General features: G+C 49.8%; 1 protein-coding gene across 1 annotated transcript in view; it reads left to right on the top strand.

Annotated features, from left to right (window-relative positions):
* Positions 1 to 15,913, top strand: part of SH3PXD2B (SH3 and PX domains 2B) — a gene marked incomplete in the record, with an annotated part of 116,974 nt that overhangs the window by 74,894 nt on the left and 26,167 nt on the right. The window contains 1 exon segment of the mRNA XM_034778963.1: positions 2,116 to 2,207. Coding sequence (XP_034634854.1) covers positions 2,116 to 2,207 — 92 coding nt within the window.

The raw sequence follows: 15,913 nt of genomic DNA, 5'->3' as shown, positions 1-15,913 counted from the left end.
GTACAGGGAATGGAGTCCTGTGAACAGCACTTCAGTGGAAATGTTGCCAGCAGGAAATCTGAATAGTCTCCTGCACCCACAATCTCCAGAGTGGACAGTTGTTTCTATATCCCATTTCTTATGATGGCTGGCACGCTGTCTCGATTCCTTGTCAGGCAGTATCACCCCCACTGCTTGGTGGCTCTGCCTGTCCTGACTGTGGTGCTGATCAGTGCAATGGCAGGCCTAGGGTTGCCAACCCTCCCGGTTTGGCCGGAAGTCTCCCGGAATTGGGCTCCATCTCTCATAGGCTACAGAAGCCAATCAGGGAAATTTTAGGCTGCTAAAAGTCTGGTGGCGCAGCGGGGCTAAGGCAGGATCCCTATCTGCCCTGGCTCCACGCCGCTCCCTGAAGTGGCCGGCATGTCCGGCAGTGGCTCCTAGGAGGAGGTGCAGCCAGGGGGTCTCTGCGTGCTGCCCCTGCCCCAAGGGCAGACTCCGCAGCTCCTATTGGCCGGGAATGGGGAACTGCACGCAGAGCTGCCTGGCTGCCTGTGAGTCTAGGAGCCACTGCCAGACATGCCGCCGCTTCCGGGAGCCGCCTGAGGTAAGCACCGCCTGGCTGGAGCCTGCACCCCGAACCTCCTCTTACCCTTGCCCCAGCTCCCTCCCGTACCCAAACTCCCTCCTGGAGCCTGCACCCCAACCCCTCTGCCCCAGCCTGGTGAAAGTGAGTGAGGGTGGGGGAGAGGGAGTGATGGAGGGAGTGGGGCTGGACGGAGTGGGGGTGGTGCCTCAGAAAAGGGGCAGGGCAGGGGTGTGGCCTTGGGCAGAAGGCAGGGCAAGAGTGTTTGGGTTTGTGCGATTAGACAGCTGGCAACCCTAGGCAGGCCTGTTTTGGGAAAGGCTATGGGGGCAGAGCAGATAGGCCAATAAACACTCAGGTCTGCCTCTGGGAGCAGCCTGGGGTGCTGCACGCAGGGCTGTGTTCCTGATGCAGGGGCAAGCTGAGGTTGTTATGATTTTGTTCGTATCCTTGTCTCAGAGCCCTTTGAGGGAGGATTGTGGATATGAAGCTGAGGATTGGCTGTCAGTCATCAGGGTGGGCCCTGCTTCCAAACCTCCTTCCTGTGACATGTCACTTTGTCCCGTCCCCCCCCCAACAATGAGCACTGTGCAGCTACATATGTCCCCTTTGCCAAAATCTGTATTACAGAGTCCTAGCCAAGTCTGCCTCCCCTCCAGCCTCAGCTGGGCTGAGACAGTAAGGGAAATGATGTGTGTGCTATTCTAGACACCATCTCCTCCACCTTCTGCAGAGACCATTACATTATTGCTCGCGCTCATTCTCTCTCACCCGGCGAGTCCCACTTCTAAAATCTGTGTTGCTGCAGAAGGCTTCCTAGGAGGGAAGAGGACAGATGGGGTGCCACTCATTAACTTCAGCCTCCACACTTATTATCTGATAATAACACTATCAAAAGCTCTCCAGCCCCTGCTCGAGGTGTTTGTGGGCTCCCCTTCTGCCACTCAGACAACCTCTTCTTGAGTAGCAGTTGCTCAGCAGAGGGCTTATGAGAGACAGAGGACTCTACAGATTTGTAAAGTGCTGATGGGCCCTATGGTCCCAGGGCCCTGAACCTAACCAGAAGCATCAAAGCCAGGCCCTATTGCCCTGAAAGACATGAACTGCTTGACTCTCTGCACACAGGACAGTGATGAGCTTTGGGGAGTCTCAGCCAGGCCTTAGCTAGAAGGATGGCTATTTCGATGGGGAGGCAGCTGTTACAGGGACTCTAAGGATACCCTGGATGGTGGGGGTGAACAGTTAAAATGGCAAAGGTAGCCTGGATTGCAGGTCAACATCTGCTTACTCCCCTTTGCACCCTGCCATCTTACCCAGAGATGCAGCAGCTGAAACGGAGGCTGTAAGTGACTTACTCCATTCTGGTGCATTGCGACATTCACTATAGCGCTCGCCACAGTTCTGTGCATCGTGGTGCCTGTTTCTTCCAGCAGCCTTTCCTGTATTTGCCCGGCTGTTCACACACACTGAAGGCCGCGCCTCCAAAATCCTTTCAGACTCTGGGACTAGTCTCTAGCTTCATGTTCTCAATCTCTTTGTTTCATTCACAGGCTCTGATCCAGCTGCCACCCTACATCTCTCAGTGTGAGGAGGTTCTTCAGTTCTTCGAGACAAGACCCGAAGACCTGAATCCCCCCAAAGAGTAAGTTGGTTACAACAAGCTAGTGGGGTTGCTCTGCAGAATTGCTCTGGTGGTGGTCGCATCCCCTGCTGCAGATAAAACCCCCTTGATCACTGTGACATTCAGAAGACGCTCTGAGATCCATGAACAAATCCCCAACCTGTGAATGTAATGTTCAAGAAAGGTGCTGGTTTGAGATCCCTGGAAAATGAAGTTCTTTGTTTAGTCAAAGAACCGGGACCATGCAAGCTTTTTTCACACTCTGCTCCCTACCAGTGCGTCTCAGCCCTCCCCTGAAATGTCCACTGCTAGTAATGAGGTGGAAGCGCTTTCTCCAGGAGCCACTGAATCCTTGGCCTCAGTGCTGAGCTTACAGCCCAGATGCCACTTCATGATAATAGTGGTGCTGGTTTTTCTGATACAGTCACTTGGGAAACTCAAACTCTTTTCCTGTAGGAACTGCCAAGCAGGCATCAGACAGGAGCGACTTCCAGTTATTAATGATCTCTGCCTAGAGAGAAAGACTCTCCCTTTGCCAGTCCCCTGAACCATCCACAACAATGCCTGACTCTTGCTTTCCATTGGAAACAAGGAACATGTGCAGAGATTCTTGCGTGTCTTACGCAACCCTGTGTAGTTCCTAGTCTTGTGACTATGAGCTACTTGTTCCAGCCCCTATTAATCACCCAGAGCATAAATACAAACACCAGTTTCCCTCTCTGTCCTGTTGCTGTCTCTCCTTAGATTGTGTATGCAGCTCTACCTAAGGTTGAGCAATGGAGGAAGATTGACTGATTGTGCAAGAAAAGGCAGTAAAATAATTTGACATTGTTTTGCATTGCATGGAGGATGGGGGGGATTAAAAGGATTTTGTTTTTCTCTGTGAAGGAACATTGAGTTTTGCATGTCTCCTGTTAAGTGCTGTGCTTGTTCCTTTTGTAACTTCCCCCAACCTTTAGCTTATTTTTTTCTTTTTCTCCTTGGCCTCCTGTTTTTATTTTCTTGTCCTGTCATCATTCCTTCCCCAGCCAGCAGACACTTGATTAGATTGGTCTGAGGGCCCCAGAGTCCATTAACTAATAGCTTGCTGTCAGCTGGCATTCCCATCCAGCCTGCCCAAGCTATTGTTCATCAGTTAACCTTTCACCCCTTCGGTCATCCATCAGCTAATGGAGCAGCATGGGAGTGAGTGAGAGACCTAAGAAGACTGATTTGCATGAGCAGTATCTCATGAACATCTAGGAGTCTGCTGCGGCAAGGGGCTTGGGATTCCCAGTGTTCCTGGTGTTGGGAGGACGGGGTGGTCTCTGTGATTGTTCCAACATTGACAGGTCCTATTATGGACAGTTTATAAATAAAGTCAGGATTCTCTGGATGGTGTTTGGTTGTCAAATCCACCCAGTGAACCTGTTGGTGAAACATGCGCACAGATGGTGCCTTGGGGGAGAGAGGGGGAGTGAGGATTGTCATCCCCCTTTCTTCTTTTATGCACCCCATTATCCACCCTTGCCTGATCTGTGGGTTATGAACTTGGCATAGGGTATGGAGGCTGTCACAAAAACAAGGGGCCAATTCAAACATATAGAACCCCAGGACACACATCTAAAAAAAGCTGAAACGGTGTGGGGTGGCAGATCCTTAAAAGGAGCTTTGTCTACCACGTTCGTGCACAAGCTGACTCTGCTCTGGAGGTATTGCTCCTGCAGGCCTGGTATGTAAAGATCTCTCCCCTGCTTGAAACTTTCTTCTTCTTTGCACCTGATGTGTGCTCATTTGAGGGAGCTAAACAGGAAGGAAAACAAAGGGACTGACTGAAATGTAAACAATGCTGTGTGCTTTGGTGTTGGGGCCAGGCTAAGACTGTACCTTGAGAGTGTCCCTTACCGTGCCCTGGTTTGTGTGTATCTCTCAGCACCTATACACAGCCCCACTCACATGTGGCACACGCTGCATGTGTTTGCTTGCATTTATAAAGGCTTGGCTGTTGCAGCAAGTGCCAGATTAACTGCTCTTGGTGCTATGCAGTTTGGGAGTGAGATTGGAGTCGTGCCGCATTTTGAGCTGTTATAGAATTAGCCGACGCAGCATGGTCGCTTCTCCCCGTGTGCTGTCCTTTCATGGGGAGGAGAAGAGGGCTTAACAGACCTCTCCTGTCAGTTTTCCTCTAGCAGTGAGCTGCTGTGTGTCTCAAGGACATCTCTGTTGTGTTTCATATCCCAGCCTGAATGCTCCAGGGGTATTTATTAGCTACAATTCAAAATGTTAATGAATAAAAGTCCTTGAGGGTCTCCTCTGGCGAGATTGGTGGGAGCCATTTTGCCAGCCCGACGTGGACAGGCTGCCAGGTTGCCAATAGCGATGTAAAATCAGGGACAGACGGCTGGGGTGGATCCAATATAGTGGTGTGCCTGGGGTTTGGCCGGATGTCATCATTCATAAAAGAGATAAATACTTTCTCTGGGAAGTTGAAAGGGAGCCAGGCCATGAAAGAAATAAGAAGGCGGCTTTTTATGCAGTCGCGGCTGGGAGGCGAAAAATGGATAGGTCAGCACACTCTGTGCCAAGCAAAGCTGTCATTCTGGTGGTACCACTGGCCCCCTGATTGCCTACCCCCTTCCCTCTGCAGCCTCTGGCTGACGGAAAGTCCCCTTCTGCTCTCATTAATGGCTCGGCGCCTGTTCCTGGTCCCATGGCAAAACTCACACTTACTTCAATGGGAGCAAGGTCTGTTGAGAGGAGAAGCTCTGGTGTCTTTGGGGTTGCATGTGTCACCTACCTTCCTGGTTCTCTGGGCAAGGATAGAGATCCCCTGCTTCATACCACCCACAGACCTGGAGCCAAATTTTAGTGCGGGTGTCAGCAGGTACATTTCCATGAAGCTGGATCTCCTCATGCTAGTGGTGAATTTAGTCACTGCAGAGGGTAGCATTTTGGGATGGAAGGAGGTTTTGTGGCCATCCCTCCATCTATCTATTTGTAGCCTCCTGTAGTTTGTGCTCCTCTTGTTGCTGTCTTTGGTGAGTCCATTCTCCACCTTCAGGAGTTGCTCCTGAATCCCCTTAGGCCTCTTCTACATGAGATATTTCTTCCATACAGTTTCCCTTGATTGCTACCAGTGATGCAGCTCCAGCAGTGGCAACTGTGATGGGAACACTAATGTTGACAGGCCCCTGGTGGCTGCCAGCCACTAGCCACTGTTTATTCTAACCATTCATTAACCTGTGGCTCAGACCCTCGGGCCTGCTCTGCACACACGATCCCATCGCTGGCAGGAGCAAAAGTGGAAAATTGCATGAGTGGGAAAAAGAGGCTAGTGTAGAAATGTCTTAGTGCCCATCCCTCTCTCCCTCCATTTCTTCCAGTTTGACACTGGGACAAAGCCTGAAGTGGAGCCTGGTGCATCTCTAATAGTTTGGAGGAGGTGAAGCGATTGAGTTTTTACCCCAATGTGCTAGCTGCCTCCTTCCATACCATGGAGGGACCACTCCTAATGGTGAGAAGGGAGTTGAGTCCCCATTGCCCATCCCGTACTTGGAATCTCTGGACTGAGACCCACCTACTTATTTCACATATGATTCTGCCCAGTGAAATGAGTGAAGGAATGGTGGCTGTAGCTCTGGGTCCCACAGGATTGGTTGGGGCTGGGAGGAAGACCCAATCAGGACAGAAGGAACTCATGTGCCATGACAAAATAAACGCTTTGCAGGCCTAGCAGCACATGGATTATAGGGAAGTGGGTTTTTCTCTCAATTGTTAGGATGAAAATCCTGTTGAAACTGCAGCCCTCGAAAGAGGCAAGTCATTAGATTCTTGTGCCCAACATGCGCCATGAGAACTGTGATGGGGGGTACGTGGGGGATTAGTCTTTCCTCATTTGAAAGAGCTTTCTGGTGGCATAAGAGAGTTCCCGTAGTGAGGCTGGGAAAGTCCTGGGCAAGAAGCCATTGGTGAGTTAAGGGATTCAGCTGTTAATGATCCTCGCCAGCTGATGATCCTCGCCAGCCAGCTCAAGGCTCCAACATGCAGGAGCCTGGTTAACTCTACATTGAAGAGATACCCAAAGTGATTGTTAAAATAATCCCCTGCTCTGTACAAGGGGGAAGCATCAGGGGAAAAGATTAGTCACCCTGATAGCTTTCCATCCATTCTCTCGAGGAACTTCCTGTCTCCTGGCCACATCTAATAAACAAGCAAGGGGGCATCTGTAGTCAGAGTCCGTTCTCTTGGGTGCTCGGATATCCCAGTAATATTCATGAGGGGAGACTTTCACTCTTAAAGAGACACTGTCAATCTTAATAGACAAGAAGTGATCCATTTCCTCCACCCCTTCTCTCTAATGTTATCTTTGGGAGATAAAGAGGATTTTCCCCCTTTCACCATGTCTGTCTGTCTGTCTCTCTTCAACATATTTGCAGTGTTGTTGTAGCCAGGTTGGTCCCAGGCTCTGAGAGAGACAAGGTAGGTGAGTTGATCTCCTTTATTGGACCAACTTCTGTTGGTGGTAAAGGGACAAACTTTAGAGCTTCACGCAGCTCTTCTTCAGGACTGGGAAAGGTTACTAGAGTGTCCAGGCTAAATACAAGTTGAGACAGACAATCTGGTTGCCTTCCCCAGACCTGTGAAAGAGCTCTGTTAAGCTTGAAAGCTTGTTCCTCTTCCACCAACAGAAGGTGATCCAATAAAAGATATTATCTTACGTACCTTATCTTCAGCATGACTTATGAAGTGGAGGATTAAAAGGCTGTTTTTTTCTCCCAATGCACTAATGGTGTGTTAATAAAAAACACAGCTCTTAAAACAGGGCCTGCAGTGGTCAAGATAGGTCATTCTTTAAATAGCCTTTAATGACTTAGTCCCTTTAAGAAGTGAGATAAGGGCTGGAGTGGAGTTTGCCTTGCTAAAATTTTTGAAGTATTATCTGTATCTAATCTGCAGCCAGAGCTCCTCCCTCTTTTGTGTAGGGTCTTTGAGGAGAAGAGGTGCTCTGGACCTGCAAGTAGAACCTGAATCTTTTTGATAATGTGATCAAATCTATGCTTGTTCTGTTTCTGGAATGAATGTCCAGAATTCCAGACACCAGTTGCCAGAGCCCTGAATCAGGAGCCTGGCTGGCAAGTTGAGTTCTGCTTTTCGTTCTTTGCCTAAGTTATTTGTCTTTTCCAGCCTGTGCCATGTGTTTGTATGTACCACCCAGACTTGCATACGTGGTGTCAGGGTGGGTATGTGGTGGCAAGCAGAGAAACCTCAAATCTAATGAACCTACTTTATATGCATCCCTCCCCTGTTGCTGAGCAAACAACATCCTTCAGGAAAAGCACTGTGCAAATTGTTTTGGCCACAGGCTGTTGGCCATTCTGATCTTCAAAGTCATTTGCTCATATCAAGTACTGATCCCCTCTGTGCATGAAACTTAGCCCCTGGATACAGAGATTCCTTGGGAGTAGTTCTTGACAACTTGTGCTAGCGTTTAGAACTTCTGAAGATTTTCCACTGGTTACAGCTCTGTTAGCTTCACCACATAATCAACTTGTAGGCAAATGATAACTAATACAAAGCCTCCTTTAGAATTTCCAGTTCCCATTGTTTGCCTGGGGTTTTTCTGTGCCTGTTGCATCGAGGGTCTGAGAAACTTGAAAGCCACTAAGGGTAGCTGCCTCTCCAGTGCCTCCTACCCTGATTTGCCACCAAAGGCAGCCGAAATGTAAATGGCAATCAAATTCCAACTCCCACTTACATTAAAAATCCTACATTGCAAATGCTGAGCATTTCACTAAGGTTTGTGTGCACCTGATATGTAGGGTTGCCTTCCCTCCAGTCCTCTCCCAGCATTACTAGGAACATCTCATCTTTAACAAGGTTATCCTGCCTCCCGCAAGTCTTGTTATCTCTAAATCTCTAAATTCCTTTTAGACCCTTGTAAATTCTCATCAGTGTGTGGAGGCAATGGCCCAGACACCATTGTGTTGACAAGGGGATGTGCATCACAGCCTATGTACACACTACCACTTCTTATGTCACTCGGGGGTGTGAATAAGCCACTCCCTGAGCAATGTAAGTTGCATCGATCTAAGCGCCGATGTAGACGTCCATGGGAGAGCTTCTCCTGCCGACATAGCTACCGCTGCTCACGGGGACTGGAGTAATTCAGTCAACGGGAGAGCGGGCTCCCATCAGCTTAGAGCGTCAGCACTAGCAGTGCTACAAGCTCTGTAGTTTAGCCATAGCCCTGGTGGTAATTCTACTGGCAGTGGGGCTGTTGAGGGCATTTAGAGCCTGGGACAAATATTTTAACTTCTTTCTTCCATTCCTAAATGCTGGCACCCCTCAAGCTCAGGTCCCAGGAAAATGTCCCCTGCTCTTCCCTACAAGTCAGCCTATGGTTGATAGTTTCCATTTGAATGGAGTGTTGCAGAAGAACAGCTAATCTCTGAGAATGGGGTTGGGCTCATTGCTGGTGTGGTGTACGAGGGGAGACAAGCTAATGGAGAGGGACTGATTGACTAGCACCAATTGGCTTCTTCCCATCCTGAATGCAGGGAGGCCTGTAGTGAGAGAGCATGGAGATGGCCAGTCTGAAGTTTCTGAGAGGCAGATAGCAGACAGAATCCCTTTGGGCTGCTGCCCTGGAAGGAGCAAAGTGCTGTAATTGGAGGGTGTTGCCTGCAGCAGCCCAGGACGGAAGGTGCATGGTAATGAGCAGTGGCCTGACCAGACGATGAAGCGTATTCCACTAACGAGGTTATGCCTGGTGGCAACTTCAGCAACCCTTCATTATTCTATTAATCCAGAAGCTCTGGCGCTACATGCTCTGATGGAAGCTGGAATGATAACTGCAGTAAGTGATTGCTTCCTGCAGCCAGCCTGACGGGGAGTACAGGCACTAAGTAATGCCAATAAATCAGAGGTGGGAGAGCCAGCAGGAGAATGGGGCCACAATAAGAGTCAGGGCTGATGTGAGCTGAATGTACAAAGTTTATTTTATATGTTGTGCTCGAAAGGTCCCGGTTCAGGCTGCTGGGCTGGAAGCAGTCAGGAGATAAAGCTAGAATGTTTGAGCTCGCTCCAAAGCAGCAGAAGGGAACTCTACACAGATACAACGTTCCATACGTAGAACAGGGAACAAAACCTTTTCCTCCTCCCCGTTTAATCCCAGCGGCAAACATGTAGCTAGTTTCTACTGGCAGCATGTTCCTGCTCTTTCTTCCCCCAATAGCTTTGCATGTGTTCGTCCACCCTCATGGAAATGCTAGTGGCTGTATTGCAACCTTCAGACACAAGGCCTGCCTATCTGCCCTGACCTGGCGTTCGGGGGCAAGTTGGGTGTAGTGTCTCAGGCCAGATCCCAGTAGGTACAGGAGTGGGAAGGGAGTGGTCCTTGGATCTTTGTGAAGGATGCTGGGGTCCCTCCTGCAAGGTGGGGTGCAGTGTTGTGGAGGAGATCATCTTGGTACCCTTGTATCCTTATCAATGTGGTAGAGTCCATTACCTGGTAACTAAAATTGGTTTGGCTAAGGGCTCTCATTGGCCAGTTGGATCTATTCAGGGGCATCTGAGACATGTCCTGGTATCCAGAGAAGTCGTAGCTGGAGAAATGAACGGTTTCTGCTGCAAACAGACAGCAGTGCTGGGGTGTAAGTGGGCGTACTGCAGGAGCAGGGCCTGGAACAATCAACTCCAAAACCACAATCTCCAACACTTCAATGAAAGGCGATCTCCCTAGATGGCAGTCGTGGCAGTAGGGGTAAGTCCCTTATGGGACAGAGGCCAACATCCCTCACTCCTACCCCTAAAGTCAGAATGCTACAGTGGGATCTCATCACTGAAATTAAAGAACTGGAAATAACTATAGGGTGATCCCTTTTCTAACAGGGCAGCCTCTTGGAGCTGGACTTGAGTTTGGTTTAGACCAAATCTGCAGTGGGAGCAGAACCATGCTAGCAGCGTCTCTGGTTAACAATGGGGGTAGCTTGCAGGATTGTAGCACAGATTTTTTTTTACCCAGTGTCGACATGGATTCTGTTCTTTCCTCTGAGGACATGCTCTAACCACCAGCTTCCATAGGCTAGAGCACCAGCATGTCCAAGAGCCCTGTCTGCACTATGTTGTGAGAACCCTGTTAGCCCCAGACATGGTTGGACAGGATAACAAGCGAACCACTTCCTCGTGGATGTTTTATGGCACTTGTGTTACAAAATGATTCCTTTTAAAAAGTTCCAATTTTTCTGTAGGAACTGTTTTTCCTAGTGGAATGAACGATGCTTCAGAAACACTCCCCCCCCCCAAATAAAATTGGGGGTAGGTATGGGAATAGTTCTCTACTTGCAACACATCAATTCCAGGGTGTGTATTCTGGTTCACAGCACATTCTAGATGAGAGAAGCAAAGTGGACTGAACAGAGAACACCCAACCCCAAGTAATGCATCCCTGTTGACTTAAAACTGTAAGTGACGAGAGCTACCCATATTGTCCTGATCAGGACCTTGGAGCAACCAAAGAAACTAGAAAATCCATCTTGGGAGAGGACTTTGGGAGTTTAGTCAGTGCTGGCTGGATGCCCATGCAGTGCAGACATTATTAGTAAAGCCCATAATCACGCACCTCGCTATTGTGGCTCAGTGCGTCAATTTAAAGAGCTCCTGGGAACCTGTGTGACAGTTTTGATTGCTGGGTCGAGTCAGCCCTGCTGTATGACCATTCTACTGATGTGACTAAACGAGTTTCCCATTTCCCCTTTCACTGATTAGAAGAATCTCTGGTTTTCTAGAAGGCCTGTATGTGTGCTCCTTCCGCCTGGCTTTCTCCAGTCAGTGGGGGAAGGGGAGATACTGCAGGCTGTTGGGAGTTTATTGCTGTTTCCTGTCTTGTCTGAGCTCTTGTTCTCTCTGAGGTGATGGGTTGGGATCTGCTTGTGTTCAAACCGGCTGCTCTTTGTGTTCCTGCCAAACACATCCCAGCAGCAAAGTGAAATTGCAGCCCTTCCCTCCCCCCTGTACCCCCTCCCCGGGCCCTCCCGAGCTCTCCTCATCCAGACAGAGCAGCCGGTGGAACGAGATGGAGGAGGATGAGTTAGGGTAACACTTTTAACAGATGATGATGGAAAAGATAGTAACTCTCCCCTTCCAGCACCGTCTGATCAGAGGAAATGCACATCACCCTCCTGCAAAAATGCATTGAGATCTATTCAGCAATGCAATGCTGGCCTCGCCTCCCTCCCTTCTCCTCACAGCTTCATCCCCAGCAAACAGAGCTGTTTCCAGAGCAGGAAGGTAGCAGCTGGTGGTAGGCAGGCTGCCGGTGTGCACCTGGCTTTGCCTTCCAGCAGTGACCCCGTCTGCAAAGCCTAGAAGCCTGGGGGTAATTCGGCTCCTCAGCACAGATGGCAGATAAGAAGCTGGAGGTGGGCAGGGAGCAGCGGCATATCCAGACAGGTGTTAAGAAGGAGAGGGAATGGAATTTGAAGACAATTGTTGATGAAATATCGGTTTTGTGTTGCCCTGTCTGGGTCTCTAATCCCTGGGGCCTGGTGTCCCACCCCCAGAGAGTGAGGGTAACATTTTGTCAGCGGAAAGGCAACCTCTTCAGTCTCTGCCTAAGGCCAAAGAGAGGGTTAATCCAGGATGGTCTGAGCATGGGGGGTGGGAGAGATGACTGGGCAACGAGGCTCCTGGTGAGTGGTTGTGGGAACAGTGAGAAGGGGAGGAGCACTCACCTTGGGCACTGGCCTAAGGAAATATGGTCCCCCTGCGTTCCCTCCCCACCAGCATGTGCCTAGAACGGGGGAAGTGGATCTGGAGTGGTGAGGAGGGTAGGAACATCAGCCACAGAGTAAAGAAACAGGGCAAACCATGCCCTGTGAGGTAGAAGCAAAGCTCCTCCTTTCCCTTTGTGTTGTGACTTTAGACCACGTTTGCACCTGAAGAGACCAGACATCCCAACTGTCCTGTGACTCTCGTGCCACCCTCTTTATTTGGGAGTGGGAGGTATACACACAGCCCCTGAGAAGATGAAACTGGGAGGTGTATCAGGGCCTGGCCTAGGAGGGGTTAAAACGTAGAAGTTCCCATTTGGTGCTTAGTGGTTTGGCTGAGGGTGGTTTCCACAGCCCCCCTCATCCCCTGATCACCTGCTTCCCTTTAGAGCTGGGACAGGCTAGGCCAAGTGGAGGGCAGGGTCAGGGAGAGTTCCTTGGCGGGTACCTCTCGAGCTGTGACGTGGGCTCTGCGTTCACTCAGCAGATTGGAAACACATGTTGACAGGATGAAAGGCTGGTCTCTGAAGGCAGCAGACTGAGTCCCGGAATCACCCCAGCGCTTCAGGGAATAAAATTTTACATTTGCAATAATGAAGTTCTTAAAATGCTGATAAGTTTGATAGAAAACTCAGCAGAGCTCTGTCCTGGCTCCCTTTCTTACTGATCCTGGAGCTGCCTCGTCATTTGGCCTTAGACCAAGTGGGGAGGGGAGCTTATTTTGCTCATGGACTTCACAAGCAAAAGAAATGGCTGTTTGGCGGCCCTATGCTTCTGGGGCCTCAGCCTCTCATGCAGTCTCAGCAACTTTTGGGCCTGCTGAATCTCACCTTCCAACAGTGGTCAGGAAACTGCGAGCCTGGGGAAGGTCCCCTGTATTGCAAGGTTGGCCCTATGGATGTTGTCATCCTTGGAAGCAAGTGCGTACATGTCTTACTCCTGCTTTAGGATAGAAGGAGTGATGCATCATATGCGCTCCTTCATCCAGACGGGCTAGGATTCACTTGTGGATTGGGAAGAGGGGTGGCCAAATGGTAGGTTGATTATTATTAATTCATATTCCAGTAGTGTCTAGAGGCCCCAGTGGGAGATCAGGGTTCCATTGTGCTAAGTGATGTAAAACAGTCTCTGTCCCCACAGACCTGACGTTATTGAACTCACAGGGGAGTTGTGTATGGGCCCCACGGCTGAGTTAGCTGGACTCTAAGATCCTTAGTAAAGTGAAAATGGTGAAAGTAGAACTGGAAGGCCAGGGGATATGTGGTTACCCTCTCCCCTTCCTCCCCCCCCCATGCTGCCAATACCTTCCCCAACTCCAGGACAAGCCCTCTTGCTAGCTTATTTCCACCCCCTACCCACCAAACCCTCTTGCACCCCTTGTGAAATACTCTCCTGTTCTGACCATCTGCTCCCAAAACCCTGATGTACATCCCCTCCTTCCCACAGTAGTATCTAGCAAGGTGTTTGGGTTTGGCGTTCAAGAATCTGACCTCCCCCAATACACTGGGCAACTGCTGTCTCTTGTCCCTGAGGGAATCTCAACACCCTGAGAAATTGCAATTCTCCTTCTCCAGCAGGGATATAAATATTTCTGTTCTGTATTTGGGAAAAAACAACAGATGATGTAGTTTCATCATATGATCATATGATGATAACACTCTTTCCATTCCACTGGTATCTCGGGAGGATGTTAAACAGAGCTACTAGAGTTAGAGATTTTTAAATCAGTAGGTCCAGATAACTTGCACCCAAGAGCTTGAAGTTGGCAGAGAAACTCTCTGGACCATTAATGTTGATTTTCAATAAGTCGTGGAACACTGGGGTAGTTCCAAAAGACTGGAAGAAAGCTAGTGTTGTGCCAATATTTAATGGGGTGACCTGCGTAATTATAGATAGGCCTGTCATGCTGACATCGATCCCAGGCAAGATAATGGAGCGGCTGATTCAGGACCTGATTAATAAAGAATTAAAGGAGGGTAATATAATTAATGCCAATCAATATGGGTTTATGGAATATAGATTCTATCAAACTAACTTGATTTTTTAAATGAGATTACAAATTTGTTTGAGAAAGATAATAGTGTTGATGGAATATATTTAGATTTCTGTAAGGTGTTTCATTTGGTACCGCATAACATTTTGATATAAAAAAATGGAATGAGATAAAATTAATATGGCACATATTAAGTGGATTAAAAAGGTCTCAAAATATAATTGTAAATGCAGAACAATCATCTTGCCAATGTGTTTCTAGTGGGGTCCTGCCTGGATCTGTTCTTGGCCTTACACAATTTAACATTTTTATCAGTGACCTGGAAGAAAACATAAAATCATCACTGATAAAGTTGACAGAGTTTGCAGATGACGCACAAATTGGGGCAGTGGTAAACAATGAAGAGGACAGGTCACTGATTCAGATTGATCTGGATTATTTGGTAAACTGGGCACAAGCAAGCAATATGTATTTTAATATGGCTAAATGTAAATGTATATATCTAGGATCAAGGAACGTAGGCCATAATTACAGGATGGGGGGGCTTTTCCTTGGGGAGCAGTGATTCTAAAAAAGATTTGGGGGCTCATGCTGGATAATCAACTGAACCTGAGTTCCCAATGCAATGCTGTGGCCAAAAGGGCTAATGCCATTCCTAGGATGCATGAATGGGAGAATCTCATGTTGGAGTGGAGAGGTTATTTTACCCCTGCATTTGGATCTGGTGTGACCACTGCTGGAATATTGTGCCTACTTCTGGCGCCCCCCCACCCCCTCCCACCCCATTCAAGTAGGATGTTTATAATTTGGAGACAGTTCGGATAAGAGCCATGTGAATGATTAAAGGATTAGAAAACCTGCCTTATGGTGATAGGCTCAAGGTGCTCAATCTACACCTCTACCCCAGTATAACGCTGTCCTCAGGAGCCAAAAAATCTTACCGCATTATAGGTGAAACCGCGTTATTTCGAACTTGCTTTGATCCGCCGGAGTGCGCAACCCCGCCCCCCCCGGAGCACTGCTTTACCACGTTTTGTCCGAATTCATGTTATATCGGGTCGCGTTAGATCGGGGTAGAGGTGTATTTAGTTTAAGAAAGAGATGGTTACGGGTGATTGGATTATGATCTAGAACAGGGTTGGCAACCTGTGGCACGCATGCCAAAGACAGCACGCGAGCCAATTTTTGATGGCACACTGCTGCCTGCCGGGGTCCTGCCCCCCCCCCTCGCCCACCGATTTCTCCTGCGGGGGCAGGAGGCAGAAGCTTGGTCATGCCGGCAGCCAAGCTCCCCTCTCCCCCGCTTCTTCCCCCAGCGTGGTGCTTTCCTGCCCCTCCCCCTCCCTCTCCTTGCCGCTGATCAGCTGATCGCCCTTGCGAGGGGGAGGGGGAGCAGAGTGGAGCTGAGCTGCAGCGTGCTCGCTGCTCCGGGGAGGAAGCAGAGAAGAGGTGAGGACGGGGCCCTGGGGAAAGGGGTGGGAACAAGGTATATCCCCTCCAGCCCCCTGCCGTGAGCATCCCCACGAGCCGAGCACCCCAGCCCTGTGCCCTGAGCCCTACACCCTCTCACACACACCCAGCCCTCTGCCCTGACCCTTGTATCCCTGCACACACCTCCAGCCCCCGCTCTGACTCCTGCACCCTCCACACATATCCAGCCCCCCACACACCTCATGCCCTGACCCTTGCACATCCCCATCCCCACCCTGAGCACCAACAGGAGCTCCTGCACCCCCCCCATTCCTACCTGCACCCCTGGTCTGGGGTCCCTGCCCTGACCCCTGAACCCCCCCCACACACACCCAGCCCTCTGCCCTGACCCCTGAACCCCCCCACACACACCCAGCCCTCTGCCCTGACCCCTGCACTCCCTCACACACCTCCAGCCCCCATTCTGACTCCTGCACCCCCACACATACCCAGCCCCTCCACATCCCATGCCCTGACTCCTGAACCCCCCCCCCCCCCCCCCCCCCCCCCCCCCC

The sequence above is a fragment of the Trachemys scripta genome, chromosome 8 (genome assembly GCF_013100865.1).
Source record: "Trachemys scripta elegans isolate TJP31775 chromosome 8, CAS_Tse_1.0, whole genome shotgun sequence".
In the NCBI taxonomy this organism is placed as follows: Eukaryota; Metazoa; Chordata; order Testudines; family Emydidae; genus Trachemys; species Trachemys scripta.
Note: the sequence above shows the minus strand (reverse complement) of the source record. Positions and strands in the feature narration are given on the sequence as shown.